The 13,980-nt window shown below is 46.6% G+C and overlaps 1 protein-coding gene across 2 annotated transcripts in view; it reads left to right on the forward strand.

Annotated features, from left to right (window-relative positions):
• The window catches only part of SRGAP2 (SLIT-ROBO Rho GTPase activating protein 2), a 488,054-nt gene that overhangs the window by 256,071 nt on the left and 218,003 nt on the right, over positions 1-13,980 (forward strand). For both annotated transcript variants that reach the window (XM_069238579.1, XM_069238580.1), the window contains one exon: positions 876-938. In XM_069238579.1, coding sequence (XP_069094680.1) covers positions 876-938 — 63 coding nt within the window. The remainder of the gene's footprint in view (positions 1-875; positions 939-13,980) is intronic.

Below are 13,980 nucleotides of genomic sequence, written 5' to 3' on the forward strand. Positions count from 1 at the left end.
CGACCCTGTTGACTATTTTGAATGAAACGCTTGATTGTTCGATGATCACGCTTCAGAAGCTTTGCAATTTTAAGAGTGCTGCATCCCTCTGCAAGATATCTCACTATTTTTGACTTTTCTGAGCCTGTCAAGTCCTTCTTTTGAACCATTTTGCCAAAGGAAAGGAAGTTGCCTAATAATTATGCACACCTGATATAGGGTGTTGATGTCATTAGACCACACCCCTTCTCATTACAGAGATGCACATCACCTAATCTGCTTAATTGGTAGTAGGCTTTCGAGCCTATACAGCTTGGAGTAAGACAACATGCATAAAGAGGATGATGTGGTCAAAATACTCATTTGCCTAATAATTCTGCACTCCCTGTATGCACACAAAGTGCATAGTCATAATATTTTAAAATATGATTTTCTCTTTGGAATGTGTCCACAGATACTGAAGATCCTACCTTGACATACCAGTCTGGCTTGCCTACCTAGCCAAACACAAACATTTTAGAAGGATTTAGCTTCTCAATGGTATCTATTAAATAATTAGCAAAACAAGGGTTTGCCCCTCAGGTTACAGCTCTTCAAGGGGACAGGCAGTGTGCAGTCTGGCTTTTGAGAGACCTGCTCTATCTGCAACTTTTTATTCTTCAGTGTGTCCTTCAAAATCTGGGTTTGGGATATTGTCCTCTGCAGCCTCCCCCTTTCCAGTATCTGGCGGGATATATTTTTCCAAGGGTTCTGACGCCCATAGTGAATCACGAATAGGAAAGCACCAGGCCATGCAGCACTGTTCAGCCCTAATCTCTTGTCTTTCAGACCCACCTCCCCGCTTTTGTAAATCCCGCTCTGTTCTACTGGTTAACTCTCATCTCCTCTTCTTTCAGAGCAAAGAACTGGGCCTGCAGCTCCAGGAGGACCTGATGAAGGTGTTGAATGAGCTGTACTCGGTAAGTGATACTTGGCGGTTGGAAGACGTGCAAGGGAAATCTTGACGGGGGTGGGCACTGCTACACAGGGGCGGAATGGGAGGAATTCCAGCTGCATGGGCGGAACATGCTTTAATCACCAGACACGGACTTGTTGGGACATTCCGAGTTTTGGACATCTGGCCCAAACACCGCACACGCCAGGTCTACCCCACCACCATCCCCAAACCTTAGCAACAAATCAAATGCAAGGTACAGTTTGCTTAAAAATAAGGCTTTTTCACTACATCACCTTTCTCTGTCCAGTGTAGAGCAGAGCACCGAGTAGACCACAGGCAGTGCCCATTTTCACAACTGCCCTCAATCACCCACTCCTTGCGATTGCATTAGGCTTATCCAGACCACTTCCATCAAGGGAGAGAACGTGCCCTCCCCTGCCAAAGTCCCACCTAAAAGCAATGTACATTCACAGACAGTAATGTCATGGTTTCCCAGATGTGCAGTAGCAGCTGTCATAGACTTGATGGACCCGACCCTCATAAACTCAAGTTGGCAAATCTGATCTTCACTTTATTTAATTAGTCGAAATATCGCAGACCTGACCATTCAGGGAGCGCGGTGGGCTCTGTTATTGCCATCTTTGCCTGTGGCCTTAACAGCTGCTATGCTGAAGTTTACATGTATGTCTAGGGCCTGTCCCGGTTTTGAAAATCTGGTCACAATGCATGCACCGTGCACATTGTATGCTTACAGACCTCAGCGCACCCAAGGGCTCCCGTGCCGGATGGGTGCACATCTTCTAACCCAGCTCCAGGCATGTGGTGTACTGGTCCCTGGAGTGTTTCCTTGGGAGTAAACCTGGGGAAGCGGGACACGCAGTCATTGAGGAAGTGCATCCTGTGTGTGGGATCAGCAATCCTCGTTGGCCCTCCCTGCCTTGCTAAAGTGTGTTCATGATGCACCCACTGCCTTGCCATATCTGCACCTCTGCTTCTAGGCTTCCTCTCATCCAGCTCTGCGTGTGAGACTCACAGCTCTCAGTTGGCCTCTTCCCAGGTACAGTGTTAGGTCGGTCTTGCTGTCCTCACTGATTGCCGAGGCCCGTTAATCTCTCTTCTCTGTGCAGGGACTCTGCTTTGCTAGCCCCCTCCCTCTTGTCCGTGCATTGTGACGTGCATTTATTGCTGTCTGATTTCAGCTGTGCAGTCCCTTACTGCGGCTCTGCTCCCCTGTGCAGTCCCTTACTGCGGCTCTGCTCCCCTGTGCAGTCCCTTACTGCGGCTCTGCTCCCCTGTGCAGTCCCTTACTGCGGCTCTGCTCCCCTGTGCAGTCCCTTACTGCGGCTCTGCTCCCCTGTGCAGTCCCTTACTGCGGCTCTGCTCCCCTGTGCAGTCCCTTACTGCGGCTCTGCTCCCCTGTGCAGTCCCTTACTGCGGCTCTCCTCCCCTGTGCAGTCCCTTACTGCGGCTCTCCTCCCCTGTGCAGTCCCTTACTGCGGCTCTGCTCCCCTGTGCAGTCCCTTACTGCGGCTCTGCTCCCCTGTGCAGTCCCTTACTGCGGCTCTGCTCCCCTGTGCAGTCCCTTACTGCGGCTCTGCTCCCCTGTGCAGTCCCTTACTGCGGCTCTGCTCCCCTGTGCAGTCCCTTACTGCGGCTCTGCTCCCCTGTGCAGTCCCTTACTGCGGCTCTGCTCCCCTGTGCAGTCCCTTACTGCGGCTCTCCTCCCCTGTGCAGTCCCTTACTGCGGCTCTGCTCCCCTGTGCAGTCCCTTACTGCGGCTCTGCTCCCCTGTGCAGTCCCTTACTGCGGCTCTGCTCCCCTGTGCAGTCCCTTACTGCGGCTCTGCTCCCCTGTGCAGTCCCTTACTGCGGCTCTGCTCCCCTGTGCAGTCCCTTACTGCGGCTCTGCTCCCCTGTGCAGTCCCTTACTGCGGCTCTGCTCCCCTGTGCAGTTCCTTACTGCGGCTCTGCTCCCCTGTTTCTTTTGCCACAGGGTTCTTTCTTGCCTTGTGCAGCGCCAGGCACCCCGGTGTCTCTGAGAAGGCCTTTGTTGTCGTGCTTTACAGTAAGGTCTTCACTCTTGTTGTGGTTCTAATGCCTGTTGCCAGAGACCGTAGATGTGAGTCAAGGGCTGTGAGGTGGGACCATTTCATCAGCCGCCAATATTTCTTCGCTGCAGGAACCCTGCCTATGAGAATGAGGTACAACTTTGCTAATCAAAAATATGTTATTAAAAATAAAGGTTCAAGCATGGGAGTAAGGGGAGGGGCCGAAACTGCGTCTCTTGAGGCGTAATAAGGGAGCTTCATGCTCCCTGGTGTAAATTCCAGTTGCCTAGTTAGTTACAAGTAATTTCATTGGAAATTGAAAATTGAGTTAAATGTATCCTGGTGAAAGTACACTTAAAATTCTATTGGTTATATAAAAGCACCACCTGAAGCCAAAAGTATCAGACACCTGTAACCACTTCCATAATGCAGCAGAATGTTTCGTCATAGAGTAAAAATGTCCAAAAACTCAGAAGCCACCAACTGCATCTATTAGAAACCATACATAACTGGCCGACAGCTTTGGTACATCAATTGACTAACAAAACTTATTTTTTGCCTTGTTCAAGGTACGGGACACCTTTTGTGGGTTCCTAGCTTAGACGTACAATCCTTCAGTAACCTGGCCTCGACTTTCGGGACTTTGACTATGACCACATTGATCTTGGGGCAAGTGGCTCCTGGCCGAGAGTTCAGGCACCCTAGGCAAAGGCCCGTAGCTGTATGCAGTGATCTTTCACTGAACCGGAGTCTGAAATTGTGCATTGATGCCAAGTCGCTTTGTACTGGAAACTGCATGGGTACTTCGGCACTATCTGTTTGGGCCAGAGGCTTAGCATTACAGTCTTCTAGTTTGTGCTTTAGGTATCTCAAAAATACACAGGCGCTTTGAGACTTCGATATACAGAACCCATACCTAGAGCCTCTGGACACATGTACAGAGCTTTTTAGAGTATTCAAGGCTGTGTAGACTGGTTTTGAGCCTTAGCATTAATAAAAGCCATCCAGATCAACCATGCGACATTGGATAGGTAGAACCTAGCTGTTTTTTTCTCGATCAGCTTGACTTCATTTATAATTCAGATTTATCCTATGCTTTTGTGTCACACTCCTGGCATCATCAGATAGATCAAGGATTGGCAAAGCAGATACGTCTCACCTCCGCTCTTAGACCTATCGACTTTGCTTATGGCTTTTCCTGATGCTGTACAGTGTTGAGGTGCTGGCAGGGAATCAACATGATTTTTCCAGTAGTCTGCAACATTGGTTACAAAAAAAAAAGACATGGTACAACTGGTCGCATCATTCCACTGACGCATAAAACACTGACACATGCAGTCACCACAACATATGCGCATGACACATTTACTGATCCTAGATGGCAGACACCACTAGGATTGGTAAAAAGAAAAAAAAATGAAGATTGATTTGTGCAACAAAAAAAAAAGATCCCAGGGTGGAGGAGGGCAAAGGAAGAGCAAGCAGGTGGCAGCATAGAGAAGAAGGGGTAAGGCCGCACATGAGGGAGAGCAATGTGGAGGGGGAGGACATATGGAGTTGGGACAGACCACAGTGGTGATAGCAATATGGAGAAATTGCACACAAGGGAGAGAACAACAAGAAGCACAGGAATGATGGTAGGAGAAGTATACAAGAGAGAAACATGGAGCAAGGAAGAGATCTGGAAAACATGCATTCTTATGGAGTGCTTAATCAAAAGGAAAAAGTGCTTCCCTAAAGTGAGGAGTGGGAGGACACAAGTCAGCCAAATCAAGGTAATGGTAAAGAGATTGTGCTCCAGGGGAGCAACAAATGCAAGCTGGAACAAGATTAGCAAGACAAGTCATCAAATAAGAAGCAAGCATATGAGTGACAATAAAGTCAACCAGTGCTAAGAAATGGGCAGGCTTTAAGCCCTGTGTAAATTCTTGGTAAGCCCACAATTTGGTCTTTTTTAACCCCAAATATGCCCTGTCTGAGAGACTTAACTTAAAAATCACATGGGCACTGGAAACTCCATTGATGTTTTGGCTGGGAAAGACATAAAACAAAGTACCTAGAAATGTGGCTATCATTCCATTTTTTGGGTGCGATCGTGTGTTCAGTTTTCAGAGTAAATTACTTTTTGATGGATACTTCTAACCTCAGATTCCTCTCTTTTATAATATCCCCAGGTTAAATCTGGATGATTTTTCATCATAGCCCCTGCATGCCGGCAGGTGGCATTATATGATTCCATGTTGACTCTGTTCTGCCCCAGGAGCGACTGGAGCAGAATATAAGCGCCACCCATCTGCGGCTTTCTTTCTTTCTGCACCTTTGTATGTGAATACAGAGCCTGCTTCAAACTTTTTCTTGTCGGTGGACACATTTTTTCCTCCACATTCTTTTCCAGTGTGCAAGGGAACATTTTTCCCCTAAAACTACAGGGTTTAAAACTTGTAGGGACTGTTGGATGTTTGACAGATACCCCACAAAGTGTGTGTGCGATTGTCATTTAGATTCGAGCAACAACGCCAAATCATGCAAGGAGTGTACCCATAAGCACCTGAAGGCGAACTGGGATCATGAAGCCAAAGTGTATTTCATCATATACGGCATGGAGTCACGTAAGCCCCGCTCCTAGTAGAGGTCAAGAGTATGGACCCACTCCTGCTCTCGGGGTCACTCATGCAAGAGGCTTCATCACAATCCAAGTCTTTGGGTAAGATGAAGTCTAAGAAGACTTGCCCTTCTATCCTGCTGCCGGTCACCCACTGAGGACTTGATTCTGCAGTTGATCCCAATGACCCCAAATTTCTGAATCCGTTGGTGACATTGCAACAGATTGAGGCTTTCAAAAAAAGCCATGTTGCAGGTCTTTAGCACCCTGCCGGTTCCCACGTGTGCACCTTTGGGCCCCATGGATCCACGGAGATCTCCAGTCTGATTGCTCTTGGCTGGTCAGTCCTCTGTGCCTCCCAAACCCATTTCAGATTTAGCTCTGACTTTGGAGTCGACTCCACGTCATAAGCCACATTGGTTTCTACCATGTCCGTGTCATGAGAGGATGCTGATCCTAATGTCCTGTCAGTCTTTGAACCAAATTCATCTCACCCAAGGTCACGCTGTCCAACAATTCTGACTCTGCCATCCCAGTTCTTTCAGAATTAGATAAAACCGTGCCTTTGTCTAGGAGCAGCACTTCAGCACTCCTACAGCTTTTTGGACAAGGCGATGAACAAAGTCAACCAGCTTTTGGTGCTAATAGAGACGATGGAGATGATGGGAATGAATTCCTCTACAATATGATGACAACTTTTCTTTAAACCTTCAGGATGCCAGTGGATTGGACAGCTTCCTTTGCCGTTCAATGGAAGCCTCACTTGTTTTAGTTGTCAGACGAGCAACTGAAGTCCTGGACTTACAGTTGGCATCTGTTGAGGTGAAAACCAATCTCCTATATTAAGTTTTGCAGCCTAGGCAGACCTCTTCCTAGCCCTTGCTACCATTCAACAAAGCCCTTACTGGCACTTTCATGGGCACCTGGGTAGAACCTTTCCCCTACCCACCCGATTCTATTCCGACCTCCACATCTTCCTCCCACATCAAAGTGTCTTTCAGAGTAGCACTTGTCCATTTTACTGCAGGAAGTTTAGGCTGTTTTGTCAAAAGGGGCCATAGAGAGAGTCCTGCCTCAGAAACCAGAACTTGATTTTATTCCTGCTATTTCCAAGTATTTAAAAAGGGCCAATGCCTTAGTCCATTCTTAGATCTCTGACTTCTCATGATGACTGATAAATTGAAAATGCTTTTGGTAGCCCGAGTTCTATCCGCCCTGGATCTAGGTGACTGGATGATAGCATTAGATCTGCAGGATACCTTCCTCCATGTTCCTGTCCTGTATTCCCACAAGTGCTACTTGTGGTTCAAGGAGGGCCAGTAGTTTCCCATGCTCTTTTTCTATCTCACCTGTGCCCCTCTGGTGTTAACACACCCACCACACACACCCCTCACTCACCCAACTCAACCCCTACTCATGATCCCCCCACCACACTCACCACCTGGGCCCCCACCACACACGAAGAAACCGAAAAAACAATGAACTCCATCCGCTCCGGATCCCCCTCTGACCCCTGCCCACATCGCATCTACAACAAAGCCAGCCCAACCATCGCCCCCATACTCCGCGACATAATCAACTCCTCCTTCGACTCTGCCACCTACCCAGACCCCTGGAAGCACGCGGAAATCACGCTCTCCTAAAAAAAAAAAAAAAACAAAGCCGACCCAGAGAATCTCTCCAACTATCGCCCCATCTCCCTCCTCCCCTTCCCCGCCAAGGTCACCGAGAAACTAGTCAACACCCGCCTATCCCACTACCTAGATGAAAACAACACTCTTGACCCCTCACAATCCAGGTTCTGCAAGAACCACAGCACGGAAACCGCCCTCATCGCATGCACTGACGACATTAGGAGCAAAGTCGACAAAGGCAGACCGTCGCACTCATCCTCCTAGACCTCTCCACAGCCTTTGACACTGTCTGCCACCACACCCTCCGCACACGCCTCCACAACATAAGAATTCGCCACAAAGCCTTAGACTGGCTCACCTCCTTCCTCACTGACCAGACCCAGAGAGTCCAACTCCCACCTTTCCACTCCACCACCACCAAGATCATCTGCTCAGTCCCCCAAAGGTCCTCTCTCAGCCCCACGCTCTTCAACATTTACATTATCCCCCTAGCCAACATCCTCCGATCACACGGAATCACTATCCTCTCCTATGCAGATGACACCCAACTCATCCTCTCCCTCACCCACAACCCCATCACCGCCAAAACCAACCTACATGCAGCTCTCCTCGACACCGCCAACTGGATGAAAACTAACCACCTCAAGCTTAACTCCAACAAAACCGAGATCATCATCTTCGGCCCCAACAAAACCATATGGGACGACTCCTGGTGGCCCACCGCCCTAGGACCCGCACCCACCCCCGCAAACCATGCACGCAACCTCGGCATCATCCTGGACCCCTCCCTCTCCATGACACAGCAAATCAATGCTCTTAACTCCTCCTGCTTCCTCACACTCCGCACTCTAAAAAAAAAAAAAAAAATCCTTCAAATGGATTCCCCCCCAGAGACCAGGAAGACAGTCACCCATGCACTCATCAGCAGCAGACTAGACTACTGCAACGCCCTCTACGCCGGCACCACACTCAAACTCATACGCAAACTCCAGAGAATCCAGAACACAGCCACGCGCCTCGTCCTTGGCCTCCCACGCCACGAATGAATCTCACCACACCCCAAAACCCTTCACTGGCTCCCCATAAACAAGAGAATCACATTCAAGATCCTCATCCACGCACACAAATCCCTGCACAACACTGGCCCGACATACCTCAACGAAAGAGTGAACTTTCACACTTCCACCCGCAACCTCCGATCAGCCAACCTCGCCCTAGCCACAGTCCCCCGCATCCAACGCACCACCACAGGAGGCAGGTCCTTCTCCTACCTCACCCCCAAAACCTGGAACTCCCTCCCCGCCAACCTCCGCAAAACCAAAGACCTCCTGCTCTTCAGAAAAAACCTCAAAACATGGTTGTTCGAACAGTGACCCTCCTGCGCCCCCTCCCCCCAAGCGCCTTGAGACTCTCACGGGTGAGTAGCGCGCTTTATAAATTCTTTGATTGATTGAACCAAGTTGATGGTGGTGGACGTAGCATGCCTTTGGAGTTTGGTTTACCAGCATTCCCCTACCTCGACGACTGGCTGTTGAAGGCAGGCTTGCCACAGTCAGTTGTGGACCACCTTCAGATGACGGCAAACCTCCTGATACTGTTGGGTTTCACTATCAATATGCCAGGATAACACCTGACTGCTTCCGTTTCATTGGAGCCTTCTCGGATATGTTGCATTATCAGGCATTCCCTCAGTATCAGTGAGCACAGGATGTTGGGCTGTGGCCCAATGTTTCACCCTTGGTCCTGTGTCTCACTGAAGGGGTGGCTCTGAGGTTTCTTGCCATATTGGCCTTTTGCACCCTCCTTGTCAACTGTACCAGATGGCATGTGTGTCAGGCCACAACATGAGCATCCATGCACATGTTCACAAAACACAACTACTTGAACAGTCAGGTTTGACTGGAAGGATATTTTGGCCTTTCTTTCCTGCAGGACTTTTTGATGTGAGCAATCTTGCAGGCTGACCACCTAAAGAGGTACACCATTAGTATCTATTGTAAAGGTGAAGAATCTGTGCTTACCTTTGGTAATGCTCTGTTGGATCCTCCATCTGACCGCAGATTTCTCACAACCATCCTTACTCCCTTTTCTGTGTAATCGTCTCTTTTTCCATCTGAAGAGATAACAAATTAGAGATCTGCACACTAGCTATGATAATTGCCACCAAGGCACCTCCTTCCTGCCCCCTTCCAATTCCCCCCCGGTCAGGATGTGCTGACAGTCAACAAAGAAAGTGATGTCCAAGGGCTTGGGTGACTCTTTATGGAATTGATACAGAGCTCCATGACCACCTACTAGCACACAGGGTCTATGCTGAAAAATATTTGGGAGCCAGTCTTCCGTCTCAATATATACTAAAGGTGAGGAATAGACAGTTAGAAAGAGTATCCACCAGAAAGAGCGTTACCAAAGGTAAGTAACTTGTTCTCCGTGACAAAAAATGTAAAAGAAAAGTTTATACCAGGTACTTGGCCATATATGCTTTTCGTTTTCGATATCTCAGAAAAGAAAAGACAGCAGAGATTCTACTCAGATTTTTAAAAACCACAATTGGAGCATGCAGAGTAGCTGCAGTGACTCGAGTGTGAAAGGGAAGTACTCCAGGCCATCAGCCAGTTTAGCATTGCTTCAAACGCTGTTCATTGTGAGGAGATACTATAGGCACATTGCAATCTGTTTAAGTCTTTGACTTCCTGCTTTGAATTTTTAGCAGATTGGAGGCTTTACTTGGGCTTAAACATCCTGCTTAAGACATTCTTTCATCGTCTCGCTACTAAAGCGTGACTTTCTGGTAACCCACATACCCTTCTAGTGCGCCTCTTTGGCTTAGCCAAGATGGCTGTGGTAAATCCAGCGCTGGAAAGCGTTCCTTCCTGCTGGCTTGGCTGGCTCCCGTTTTCATTTTCCTGATGCCACAGAGGTGGCAAAGGTGGGGTTAGAGTGCTAGTGAAGTCCGCGCCGTAGCTGTGGTGACGGGCCACGTGCCTGACGCGACGTGGTGACCTGGTTCCGTGCCAGGCCTGCGACTGTCCTGGAAGACGACCCCTGTGTGATCTTGGAGTGCTCCGGAGCAGGAAGCACGGGTCCTGTGTCCATGACACCTTCACGAACCGGCCAAAGAATGTGATTCCCTGGGGGCTTGTTTCCGTCGCCTTTGTTCGTGGTGCCGGTCTGTGAAGTGCCCACTGAGCCTTGCGTGCCTGTTTGAATGTAAAGAGCCCCCATCGCTCGCGGAAAGCACGGGGCTTCTAGTGTACGGGGGGAATGACTTATCGACCACTAAGCCCCAGTAATACCCCGGAATACATTGAAATGACTCTCCCGGTCGGAATGTGGGGTTCTCCCCTTCTGCCAAGACACCCATCACCCGCCAATTCTGTTCAGGTTTTTTTAAGTTGGTAAAATTAAGTGACCTTCTTTTATCCCTCTCAGAACTGTCAGTTGATACGTTTAAAATGTTTTTTTTTTCATGTTTATGCTGGCATGTATGGTACTAAGCTCCTATAAACTCAATTCTAGGCATCCTGGTAGCTTTTAGGGCCTTGTACGTCGTTGTCTATGTTGTCGGTTGGTACTTGGAGTGGAATTTCTTTACGCTACTGTACATGTACAGTTACATGTCCACATGGCGCATCTTTATCCAGTTTAGACCACTTGTTACTGGCCAGTTGGCATACATGCCAGAGCCACAATAGCATAGCGTAACTTTCGTTCAAATTTGACACTATTAGACGTTTTTAAGAATAGAGTCTAAAATTAGTTGGCATGCTCAGCCCTATTCTCGGTGGGCATACATTTTTTTGGGATTGTACACTCGTACTGTCACACTCACAAACTGCCAATTGTGCTCCTTGGTGCAGCCATGAAGTGAATCGGCTTGTGACCACTTGGTGGACACCAACAGGTCAAATCCGCATTTCTCTCCATCCCTTTTTGGACCTGCCCTCCAAGCTTCCATTAACAGCTGGAGGACCCTAGCGCCTTCCCAAGTGTGCGGAGAGGGCACACATGGTCATTTGGGCAGTGTTATGTCCCCAGTTGTCTCTTTTCTTGTGTGTACAACAAGTTAATGCTTAGAGCATCAGAAAGAAAGTAGTTATCCTGCCTTATCAATTTTAACCCAGTTACTTTAGTAGATTAGACCTAGATTGGAAGCAATTTGAAGAGGTCCTTGATTTACTTTAAAGGGTTGGATGAGGGGTGGGATACACATACTAGTCCTTAGTTTTACATGTGTCTCATTGACCTACTGGTCCTTTGAAGTTTGTGTTTATCAGGAAGCACTTTTATTTTTATTTTTTTTATAACTTTGCTGTTTATATTTCACTAGTTAGTAGCGTTTTTCAGGATAAAGACAGAGGAAAGCAGAAATCAGTTGTGCAAAGGTAAATCATAAGGAGCTGTGGTAACAGAAAATGTGACAGGGTAGCGGCAAATGCTTCAAACAAAATTTTCAATCTGGCATAAGAAAAAAATCTATTATGTGCCAAGTAAGCTGCATCATGGGGCTAATTCAAATGGGACCACCTCCCCCATCATCAGTTGGAGTCACTGGCCAGATATGGCATAATTAACAAAAAGCAGGAATATATCCAGTCCCATTCCATTAACTGAAAATACTACCGACAGGTGCCCTTCAACAGAAATGCAGAAGATTGAAACCGAGATATCCTTCTTGTATGTTGAACATATTTATTAAAAAATCTAGACAACTTTTTTTTATTTTTTGCCTTTCTTTGTAAGATTACTCTGTACAGAATAATAGATAGTCAAACTTCCACAACTATATCAGACTTTACAGTGACACATTAAGAGAAGTAACTCATAAGAACAACACACATGCATGACATAACATGTAAGAATATTGCAACATAAACCACAAACAAATAACCTTCACAGAGAACACAAAGCATCATGCTGCACTGAGAGTAGAATAATTTCTCCTGCAATTGAACTCCAGGTATGGTGCCCCGATCTCTTCACACTTGAACAGTGTGTTTGTGATTTTACCAGCGACTTCCCGCACGGCTTGCATACCTTTGTTCCTCACCCACAGGTCCATGTTTTCCTTTGCTAAGATCTTCCAGCTTCTTAAAATTGCTCGCTGTGCTTACCAAAACATAAATGTTTACTTTTGGGACACAAGTCCTGAAAAGCAACACATTTCCTGCCATAGCTAATTCCTACAGTTTTCAACCAGCCAACCAAAGCACTCAAATATTCCCATCAAGTAGTAAACCAACAAAAAACAAAACTCCACAGCATGTGTCCAAGTACTGACTTCTCTCGTACAATTCCAGCATGTCATTTTATTTTACTCCAGCATTTTGAGTCCATCTCTGAGAAAGTGTTCTATTGTCAGTTGCTTGTTTAACAGTGAGTGTCTTTAGATGTGAAAAAAGATGACTTAAATGTATTGATTATCTTAAAGCTTTTTCTAACATGCCCAGGTTTCATTAGACTCACCATTGCACATTTCCTCTTTCAAAATATCCCCAACTTTTCCAAAGAGCCCTGTACCGACCCTTGACAACACTTAGACTTTTAGTAATGCAAATGTAATGATCGGTGAGCGGAGGTGGTCACTTTAGCCATCAGCAGCGACTCAGTTGCACCTCGTGAGGGAATTAGTTTGTCTTCCAACCTCTGGGCCTGTCTTGGTGAAAGTTTTTTGGATTATTTTTTTAAGTTCTTAGAGATATTATGTAGTTATGCGAAAAATGTCCTTGGATGCAAATAGTGTTTAAAACGCCACTTTAAGACTTTGAACCCCGAAAGTATTCTTAAAAAGGAGGACAGCCACTTCCCTGCCCCTTCACTATCTCCAAGAATCTGTGTTTTTTGTGATTCATCTGAGAGTCGGAAGTCTGAGGGCTGTTGTGCTTTGTTTGCTCTCAGATTTATATTAACTGGATGGATTTTGTCATGTGAAACATTTGCTTCCTAAATTGTGCAGAGATATTCTGACTTCTAGAAATGTTGAATAACTTTTACAGTGTTGTCTTTTAAATTGTTACTCCCTGACCCCAAAATAGGCCGAGCCCCTGGATCAAAAACTGTTCCTGGAGTTAATGCTTCTGTTCGCACCGAATATATTTGCTGCGAGGAATTGAAATGTTCAGATGGATCCTGGGTAATAGTGGATATGATACAGTGAAAAATGTGCTCACAGAAATGCATTCTGAAACAAAAACCACTGAAATTTACACAAAAAATGTATTTTGTTACCTATTTTTATGTAGACCACTATCCAAGAGCCTATGTTACGCTCATATTTTCTGGTATAGTGTTGCATGCTACCTTACGGCTGCTTCAAAGCACTCAAATTGATCCTCGTCCTATTTATATGATTGAAGATGGTAGGAAGGAGATTGAAGGCTACCTAATGAATGTATTTGTGCATCAGTATCTTTAGTTTTCTGTGCATATTTCAAACATCGTGCTGAGGGATTTCCTGCCGCATAGTCAAGAATCCAGAAAGATGCCTCTATTCCCTGTCCAATTCATACTTTGTCAAAACCACGTAATTTGGCTATTCCAGTGAATGCTTACTGCCACAAACAAGGCACTAGATGTGAAAAAAGCATGATTGACATCCAGCGATCCATTCACAAGAAAGCTTATGCAAGTCATCAAGCGCATGTCGCTTTTTGGATAACATCTTGTGAGACCAAGTTGTAAAATTCGATAAGTAAACATTTCGGAGACCTTCTGTTTTTATGGGCGAGCGCAAAGCGCTCCGTCCCATTCTGTAATCTCGCTTTGGGCTTCCAACCACACC

The sequence above is a fragment of the Pleurodeles waltl genome, chromosome 6 (assembly GCF_031143425.1).
Source record: "Pleurodeles waltl isolate 20211129_DDA chromosome 6, aPleWal1.hap1.20221129, whole genome shotgun sequence".
Taxonomy (NCBI): domain Eukaryota; kingdom Metazoa; phylum Chordata; class Amphibia; order Caudata; family Salamandridae; genus Pleurodeles; species Pleurodeles waltl.